Genomic DNA, 10,681 nt, shown 5'->3' with positions numbered 1-10,681 from the left:
CAAAGACTAAATCTACATTTTAAAAAATACAGTAATCTGATTGGATGATAAAACTAAATTTAACATTAGTTCAATGATTGACCAATCAGATTACTGGACCACCAACATCATCTTAACCCTTAGAACCCTAGTGGCCACATATTCAAAGCTGCAGTATATATCCAAGCGGTCGGTAAAGCAGCCGTTACCAAGTGATGTCACACAACTTTAATGTCATACGCTTTTACTTTTATTACTTGGGGTTCAAGGTATAAGATGTTTTATTTCATTTACACTTCAAAGTTCAAAGGGTCAACGAAGTTTTCAAAAATAAGACTCCTGCATTCTAATTGGATTGGTTTTCAACCAATGAAATCTTCACGATTATGTTGTTTCTTTCAACAATGATATAGCACAATTGATAGATTCTTCTAGATCTTCGAATATCTGTACGCCTTCTTTACTGGCCATATCACTCAAATACATACGCCCTCGGTTATAATCCTCTATCGTACAGTCACTTAGCTGGAAAATCAATACAAAATAATGGTAATGGGGTACTGGAAGTTTTTATAAAAATCAAGAAAGGGAAAATTTGGTTGATGAAGGACAAGATAACAACTTAGGTCAAGAAGATCCTGTCTACCATCTGGTCCTTGGCCACACCTCTTGGCATTGATCTTTTACAGATTAGCGTTACTCATTTATAGCTGGGTCGACTGGAAATATGAGTAAAGATGACTTTTTCCAGGTCACTTTCACACACTGACCTAGATTAGAACCCAAGACCATCATTTTTTACATGGTGTAACCAAGAAATAAGCTCAAGGCAATTTTCAACCAATATTTTGAACGTTTTTGATCGATATTTTTCAGAGGAAAATTTCGTTTTTTGATACTTACATGTTCTCCAGACACCAGTGAACCTTTCTTTAAATACTGAATACACAAAACAACACGACACCCTCTCCCTATATAGTAACCAGCCTGTAAATAGAATATTCTTCATAAGATTCTTCAATACTGTCCAGTGAGTTCTATTAAAGGAATTATAAAGAGGTGATTTTATATGTGTATTGTGGACACTGATAGTATTGATTTGCATTGTTCCAATTTTTCAGTTAGATGTCTGTGGTTCCTGAAACTTCACTCAGACATCATTATGGCAATGGCTGCTATTGATATATAAGGGCCTTTGCAAGATTTAGCGGCATGGCAAAAACCACAGACGTCTCATTGAAAATTGGAATGGTGCAAATTGATACTATCAGTGTCCTCAATACATATAAAGTTCTAAGGAAACCTCTTTACAATCACTTTAAGTTAAGTTTTGGAGAACAAGGCTCCTGATGAGTATTTCATATCTGAAACATTTGTCAGCAGCTTATCAACTTCGAACTTTGAACTCAAAATGAAAGACAAACATACCTCGACCATGGCTGAGAAAGATCGGGATTCTTCTGTTAAAATATATAACAGCAGACGACATTTTTCCCTGGCTGCAACTTGCATTGGTATCATATTGAATATCCATTCACTTACAAACGGATTGAGGTAGGACAGGCCATGACGTCTGAAATCAATTTCAAATTTATGAAGAAAACTAAATTAATCGAAAAGAAAGAAAGACTTATATTTAACAAGGATAACAACTTAGATTCACATCTAAGAATCCTTTCTACCAGCTGGAACTTAGGCAAATCTCTTGGCATTGATCTTTCCTGGATTATCCGTACCCATTTACAGTTGGGTTGACTGGAATTATGAGTGAAGATGACTTATTCAAATTCATTGGACTATCACACGCTGATCAAGAATTGAACCCACAGCCGCCATTCGCTCGATGTAACCAAGCAAATGACCTCATGTAAAGAACCATAGATCTAATCGACTGTGTTATAGAACCTTACAAGTTGATTGAGACAATGCTAAGAGGTTTGGACAAGGACCAGCTAGTTGAAAGGATCCTCGTGATCCTAAGTTTTTATCCTTGTAAATGATTGTTGTTTCTTTGCTTTCTTTCTCAGTACAAATTTATTTTCATTTTCCTAGGCAATTCGTTGGCAAAGAGGTCCAGGGTTTGATCCTGGTATAGATTGTAATAATTGAGATTCTCAGACTTGTTTCCCATTGTCAGGGTTGAAGGTTTGAGGGGCTAAAAGGGAAGTCTGCTTGGCAGACTGGAACATAAACTGATGCCCAAGTTGCTACAGAATGTATAAAATTTCCCTCATTGCACACTTCATGGCCTTTATTAATAAAAATTCCATAATGAGTAATTACCGTAACATAGGAATAGCTATATCTTCTCTCCAGGATGATTTACCACAACTACCTCCCAGATAAATATCTCTAGTACCATCATCATTATACGATTCCATAACTGGTGTCGGCCCTCGAACTTTATCTGAAAATATAGCGGCAAATCATTAATCATGTGATAGTGGTATGATAGACGGTAGCTCGTTGAATTGACGTCTGCTAGGCAGTGAGGTGCTGTGGGTTTCCAATACTTCCTGATGGCAAGAAAGCAGATTGCAAATCATACAGCAACAGATCTACATTTGGTAGATGTTCAAGCATCTCTTAAGAGAGTTCACATAGCTAATAATATCTCTTTGCCCTTGTATTTGTCAACAAAGCATCCCTTTAAGAGAGTTCACATAGCTGGTAATGTTTATTTGACCATGTTTTGGTCAACTTAATAGAGTCCACAAAGTTAACTCTTTTGGAGAATCCACAAATTTTAAATTCAAAATAAAGTAACTTACTAATCAACCAAGTTATGGGTGACAATAATTTCGTCAGAAATGTAGAAATGGTGGAGGGTCTCTGAAATTTGAAAAACAAAATTACAATGGCTCCTGCTCTCATGCTGTTGACACATGTTTTAGATACACAATCCTCATCAGGACAACCTAGTGTTTGCCAGCAGATCCGTAGCTAGACCAGGATCTCAGGGGGGGGCTCAAATATAGCGACTCAACTAAGTCATCTAAATATTTCTAGATGCGGGCCTGTTTGCTGGTCATGTCTGGTTGAATCCTCAAAATGGCTTGTAGACTTTCAATTCAATGAAGTGTGGCATTAATTACATCTAAAATGAAAAAAATTGAAATAAAAAATGGACGCTCTAATAGGTACCTGTCTTTTAAACTCAGAAATTAAACAGCAAAGTTCTTCAAACGTGTATGACTTCTTCTTATGTTTCAACCAGTTTGACGGCAGTTGCTGATTGGTCATAGCTTTATATGCCAGTTGAACCTACAATTAATGAATTATTGTCATATTGTAGTCTGAAAATAGTCTATTAAGAGTTCTTTCCCTTGGAAGAGCAGATGAAATTGCCTAACAGATATTTTTCCATGAGTTATCTGTAGATTTTTCAAGATGCCAGTTGAACCTTCAATTAATAAATTATTGTCATATTGTAGTCTGAAAATACAAAGTCTATCAAGAATTGTTTCCCTTGGAAGAGCAGATATGATAGCCTAGTTGGCTTATCACCATGTGATCTGTAGATTTCTCAAGATGCCAGTTGAACCTTCAATTGATTTGTATTGTAATATTGTGGTCTGAAAATACAAACTGGAATAAGAGTAGTCTCCCTAACTAAATCTAAAATGTCTAACAGCTCCTTTGTAGAGTAAGCTCAGGATTATCTTTGAAAGGTTGAAACAAAAGATTTTAGAATAAAAGTTTCTGAAAATAAAATGAACTCACATCTTTAAAGCTCATCCTGCCTTCATGTTTACAAGTTATAGAGTTAAACGTTTCTCGTAATTTTCTGAAAAATAAAATCAGAAATAAATATGGAGTCTTACGACCTACTTTTCTGCACGATGTGGGCTAATGAAGAGGGGCAACGGTCCTGCAGGGTGCAATGACGGAAATTTTGCCAGGACAGGGGCATTAGCCTGCTCTTTTTCTTTTCGATTTCCAACTGTTGAGGGATCTTTAATGTGCACAGCCTGTAGCACACGGGTCCTCCGTTTATTGTCCCATTCGAACGACTAGACGTGTTTTCCATGACAGCCCCTCTTACCTACATCACTGACAGGGGAAATATGGAGTCAAACATTTAATTTAGAAACAATATTTGTCAAAACAAGGACGATAACTCATTGAGTAAATGGTGGGCAGTAGGGTGAAAAGGATCCTGTCAACCAGCTGGTCCTTGACCAAGCTCTTAATTATACCTAAGATTATCTGTCCATAAATTTTAAATAACTCACAGCAAGGATTCTCCAACCTCTAAATGGCCATATCTGACAGGGCTGGCTCCGTGTTGTAATTGTAAATCTTGAACCCGAATGCCCTGGTGGAGGCAGGTCACTACACAGTTTAACGCTGAGTGAACATCGCTAAAAACGGGTATACTGTTTCTCTCTACTAAATCTATCAATATATTACGCACTCTCATCAAATCAAATCGCTCTCTAAAATTAAAGGTGATTATTATGAAAGATAGTGTCACATTGTGTGCAATGGGGAAAATTATTTCTCACTACCAAGTCGACTCGAATCAAATAAGAACAAAATAATATTTTAAATATAAAGTTTGGTTCAAATATAAAGTAAAAGGTAGTGGCATGCTATACAGTGTGCAATGGTGAGAATTTGGGATGGTAGAACCCTGAATTGACAGACACCATCTCAGTTCCTTCGGAGAATCATGAAAAGCATCCACCAGTTTGAAATTCAAGAAAGTAACCTTACGATTGGGAGATCTGTTTTCCATTGATTAAAATTTCTTCATCCTTTTCATAAGCATTCATAACCACAATAATCTGTCTGTAGCAACCTGAATTTAGAACAGAATCAATCTTTCAAAAGACTTAAAGAAGTTTTGCGGTAGTTAAAAGTTTTTTGAGCTTACAGGAACCACAGACATTTGACGGGAAATAGGAATGGCGCTAAAAGAAGCTTCAAATCTTTCCCATTCCATAACTGGGACAATTATTCGAAGTTGACAACATGTAAACACTCCAATGCTCCAACCAAATGGACTACAGCCCATCTCTAAAGGAGTAAAATGAGATAAAATTCCAAAATTTGAAAGAAATCTTCCTCTTTTTTAGTTGGGTCACTCTGATATGAAAAATGAAAAGTTCCGTACCTACTAAATAAGCTGTCTCTATCATAGAAACTACAGCACGTGTTTGATTATCAATAACAAAACATAGTAGATCAGCTGACTGAAATATAAATAACCAAAACAGTCATCATAAAGAGTAAATTATGATCACATGAGTCTTGTGGTTCAAACATCAAAGACTGGTCGTTCAGGACTACAAGTGTTTGTAAAAAAGACATTAGCATGTGTCAGAATTAACCCCTAAAGGCTATAAACTATATTCGGATGGCATCACTTGACAAATAATTGGTCGATGCCAAAAGTAATGAGGTGCCCAAGAATAAAATCTTCCAACACCATATTCAAATCAGCTACAGTCTGTCTTCAAAACCATTGTTAATTTACCTGTTTAGCTTTATCTTCTAGTTCTATCAGTTCTTGTCTCCATGTGTTCACTTGCTGTAATCAGAAAACATTCATTCTCATTATGTCAAGTTAGCACAAGATATGTCTAATACCTTGACAACATTAGCCTTTTTTTTGTAATGCAGCGATATGATAAGATTGTTCGCTAATAAATAAAAGCAAACAGAGCCCTCAATTTTCTGACATGGCTGACTTTCAAGAGCACTAGCCATGGCATTGAAAAGGATTCAACCCCACGGCACCTAATCCCTGACGTCAATCCAACTCTGAGCTATTCATCTGTCTCAGCAGACAACAATCTAACCCATTGAAGACTAAGCTATTCCTTTGCTAAATGGTGCTATCATTCAATGCAGAATATAGAAGAGCGAAAAACAAAATGGCTACCTACAGGGTTATAAAAGGTGATGACTTCTTTTTTTAGAAATGGTATCGCTATGTCTCGTCGCCATGTTGTAGGGTTACACGAACCACCCAAAAATACTTGAAAATTTGATTGACTTTCTGAAATACATGAAAAAATACAAAGGTATTATGGAGTTTTGATTATCGGGGGCATTGATTGCACCATTCCATTTTTCAGTCAGACGTCTTATGAGTGTTTCAATTCCACTGAAACTTAGTGTTTTATGACGCTATTATCACAAATGTGTTATCAGCAGAATCACATGCAAATAGAAATCATTAAAGGCCCTAATATATATTAAAAAGTTAGAAATCCTTTACGAACCCTTTAAGAAACTCACAAGACAGTCAGTTATTTCAAAATGAAATAATTCAAGCTTACCTTTTCTTTTTCGTCTTGTGTCTGTTCCATGTTCCCATTTTTTCTTCAAGGATGACTGAGGACAGGTGAAGGGCAGGCTGGAGAAATTGGAATCCAAATTATTAGTCATCATTTTTTGATAATCCTATAAAAACTTCACGTTATGGATTTATTCCAAATTATTCACAAATTCACAAAATCAAAACAATTTACGTTTTATTCATTGTTTTTGTCTGTCTTTCAATTCTACTTTTCAAAAAGAAAATCAGCTAAAAACATCCATCATTCTCAAAAGAAAATTTGATCCATTTTCAACATTAAATTCCTTAGTTTGATACTGGAGCAATATATAGTAAGAAGACCGAAAGACATGCAATTATAAAATGTATCCATTTTGCATCCAGTTATTAGATGTCACACTGTATATATTACGCAATACTTATTTTTACCTTAAAGTACCTATGTCATATATGACCAGTTTAAAGGTATCCTACCTCTTATAATGAACATAAAATTTAAATATTTAAAATTGGTCCATAAGTGTATATATTCATCAGTGAACTTAGCTGATGTTGCTTAAGATAGTATAGAATCCATCCTTAATCTGATCAATCCATAAAAGTAAGCAATTCATAAAAATTCAAAATTAAACAGGCATTCTTTCAAACAAAGAGGTAGTATGTTTTATGGATTTATTGGATTATACAGAGATTCTGTTCAGCCCCACTACCAGGGATGAATTGGTGCTGGGGCTCAGATTTTGTACTCAGAAAATTTGCAGTATTAAAGGCCCACAGAACTCAATTTTGGGTTGACAAAAACATATCAAAATCTAAATTTTTTTATATCTTTTATATAGAATTTTTGTAAATGAATCAATCTCTGTTGAACTGGAGAAAAGTTTGCTGGGGCTTAATTCTCATTGGCTGGGGCCAAGACCCCACGGATCACACCCTAACTACAGGCTGATTCTGTTGAATAGTTATGATATCAGGTAAGTCTACTGAAATAATTAAATTTTGTTGACATCCTAAGAGGTAGTATACCTTTAATTCTGTTTCCCAGTGTTCAACAACATATAGGTTTTTGTTTATCTTATAGTCAATTTCTCTTTGCAAACAGAGGGTGGTCATTCTGGTTTAAAGGTATTGTAAAGACGTTTTCTGATGGTAGGTTGGTTACGAATTCTCTTGCAGGAGCTCCGTTATTTCCAGTTAAATCTTTCTGGAATTGCAGGAACCACAGGCATCGGACGAAGAATTGTAATGTCCCAAATAGAAGTCAAATATGTCCCAAAACACGTAAATAGGCCAGATAACCTCTTTACTATCCCTTTAAAGAACTATATTTGGTCGTAAAACAGTCTGATTTCACAATGACAATGATACAACTCTTTAAAAAATACCCTTTAAATTGGCACACACTGTCACCTTAATTTACTCACAGCATTGAACTTATCTTAGTTTCAGACCCAACCACTTTAAACTCTGACTTGTCAAGCCATATGGATATGATTTCCTATGTTAGCCACTAAAGGAAATATCACCATATGGTCTCTGGCCCTGACTTTATTATGACAGCATGATATCTTTTGTGACATTATGATATTCTTATCTACTTATGGTAATCCCCATTGGCCCAATCTGATTACAATTGCTCCAGATTTTGTTTCACATTTTTCTGTGGGCTATGTCATTCATTCAACCTAGTTATTTCCCAATATGATTAAAATTACTCTAGATTTTGTTTCATGTTTTTCTAGTGGCCCCATCACTAATTCCATATTAGGATATCAGCTTGAAATTATGAAATTCTAAATACTCAATTTAGTTCTCCCCAATATGAATAACATACAATATGGATTTTGTTTCATTATTTTCTGTGGGTAACTTCACTAATTCAATATTTGAAATTACGAAATTTTTAATCTACTTAGGGTTATCAACATTATCAATTTGTATTTAGTTTCATATTTTTCACTGGGCTACGTCATTCATTCAGAATATTTAGTCATTATTATATTTTACCTCAACTTACCAGTATCAACTTTATCAATTCCCAATTTGATTGAAATAAAACTCTTAATAAGCTGTATTTTGTTTCATATTTTTCACTGGGCTACGTCATTCATTCAAATTTTCAATCTACTTATGACTATCAAATTAATAAATCTCCAATTTACAGATTTTTGTTTCATTACCCTCTATGGGCAATAATGAATTTTGCAATCTTCTTATGGCTATCAAATTAGTTGATACTCAATATGATTAAAATATGGCTCTAGACTTTGTTTCATTTTTATCTATGGGTTACTTCAAAAATTCTATCCTCCTTTTCTATCTGATTAAAATACATACTTTCAAAAATGTCTCTGGGATGTAGTTCATGTCAACTTATCTAATCGTGGAGGCTAGACTACAATTATGGTTATAACTTATCGTGACTTTTGATATTCTTTTGGTTTCTTGAAGTGTCTTTATCATAGAATAAAAATATAACATTGCGAAATACTTCTAATCTTAAAGGGAGATAACTTTCTTTGTTTTCTGTTGCACAATCAATCAGCTTTGTCATTCTATAGTCTGTGTAAATTTCAAGATATTTTGTTTCATTTAATTCTATGGGTCAACTCATTCATTCATTTTGAAAGGTTAAGATTAAAATAAGATTAAGATAAAAAAAAATATTCTTGATTTTGAGATGTCTCTATTGCAAATATTATCAATCAAGTGGTTTTTGAAGTATAACATACACAATCTTAAAACTTGAATAGATTTGCATAAATTTGCATAAATTGTCTTACCTTTTATTATAATGATGTTGCAGTTCGTCCACTAGAACACAGAATTCCCCAAAAGTTATGTTATCATCACAACACGGGCTACCATATTCCACGGCACAATGTACCATTTCATGAACTGTTGAAAAATTCAATGGAGTAAGAAATGAGGGAAATTTTGCCAGAACAGCAGTGCAAGTTCACTTACTGTTTTTTTAACTGTTCAGAAATCTTAACTGCATATTGATTGAATGCGATTTGATTTTGTCCAACCAATACTAAGATGACAAAAATAAGCTCCATTCATTTAGATTGACAGCTCCGTTGCCAGGAATGAATTGGTGCTTGGGGTAAAATTTTGTAGGTACTCAGAAAATTTGAAGAATAAAAGGCCACGAGGTGCCAATAACGTATCAAAATCTATATCTTTTTGATTTTGTACAAATACAATGTAAATGAATCAATGTCTGCTGAACTGAAGAAGATTTTGTTCGGGCTTAATTCTCACTTGCTGATGCCCAGCCCCCACGGACTCCACCCTAACGACAGGGCTGTGGGTGGTGGACCATTTTATTCAGGCCCTCAACCACAAGGGAGATAACTTATTATATTAACTTATAATTCAGACTTGATAGCTCAAGACCATTAAATTACAATTTGTCAATCCATGTTATTGGCCTACAATATGATACAAGGCTCTCAACCACCGACTAAAGGGAGATAACTCTTAAAATACAGACTTGATATAATCAGACCACAAATATTACAATATGTCACTAGCTAGAACGACTTCCAAATAAGCTACAAACTTACTCTGTGATTTAGAAGGAAATAAATTCAAATCATGAAAAGCATCGATTAATTTCTTTTCACAGACTCTTCCATCTTCTTCATATTTTTCAAATATCTGACTTAGATGTCTGCAAAAAACGTTAAAAAAATGTTCGTGAGGACTTCAGCTTCTTCTTCTTAGCTTTAAGCTCTTGAATCTAAGTCCAAAAACATAACAAAAGTTCATAAGTTGTTCATTGAATTTATCAAATGTAAAATTATTAAAACTATTTAATATGATATAGTCTATACCTCTTTGAAAATAACAGAAATAAAGTTATTGGGCTACATGACATGGTAAAAACATTGACATAAAATTGCGAAATCTCTTATTATACTATTTACTTTGAAATCTCTAAGTCAAATAAACCCAACATTTCAAATACTGATCAATACAAATGTTTGTTTGGTTAGATCTATCTATTTTCTAATACCCCCAGACTTAAAGGGTCAGGTAGGCAATTTTTTTGACCAATCATATTTTAGTCTCAGAAACTGGAATTTTTTAGAAAAAAATATATATAATATATAGAAATAAAGAGTAAAATTCCTAGTTTGAAGTATTTTCAAAGGAATTATGTGATATTCGTACATTTCTAGTACTTCTGAAGACTATTTACATATATTCAAAACTAAAATCAAGCCTCAAAATGGTGCATCTTTCCCTATAAGATTATTACGAGAATGAAAGAAATTTACCCAGTAAAGGGACCAAAAATATGAAAGTCTGTGCCGACAGAAGCAGTTTCATATTCACTATAGCTGCTTGTACTTCCTCGAACTTTTGAGCCGTTCACGTTCACTTCTAATGACATAGGCATCT

At 34.4% G+C, this 10,681-nt stretch overlaps 1 protein-coding gene across 1 annotated transcript; it reads right to left on the bottom strand.

Annotated features, from left to right (window-relative positions):
- Positions 1–363: 363 nt before the first annotated feature.
- Positions 364–10,679, bottom strand: LOTGIDRAFT_229984 (hypothetical protein; the record flags this gene model as incomplete). Its single annotated transcript, XM_009046167.1, has 16 exons — positions 364–504; positions 883–966; positions 1,408–1,552; positions 2,263–2,386; positions 2,751–2,811; positions 3,124–3,243; positions 3,703–3,766; positions 4,215–4,418; positions 4,699–4,783; positions 5,099–5,177; positions 5,462–5,515; positions 5,874–5,986; positions 6,270–6,346; positions 9,052–9,166; positions 9,841–9,947; positions 10,558–10,679. 16 exons carry the CDS (start codon positions 10,677–10,679, stop codon positions 364–366), a joined length of 1,695 nt encoding a protein of 564 aa, XP_009044415.1.
- Between the last annotated feature and the right edge of the window lie 2 nt (positions 10,680–10,681).

This window comes from Lottia gigantea (genome assembly GCF_000327385.1).
Source record: "Lottia gigantea unplaced genomic scaffold LOTGIsca_10, whole genome shotgun sequence".
Taxonomy (NCBI): domain Eukaryota; kingdom Metazoa; phylum Mollusca; class Gastropoda; family Lottiidae; genus Lottia; species Lottia gigantea.
The sequence above is the reverse complement of the archived record's forward strand: the minus strand, read 5'-3'. Positions and strand labels throughout refer to the sequence as shown.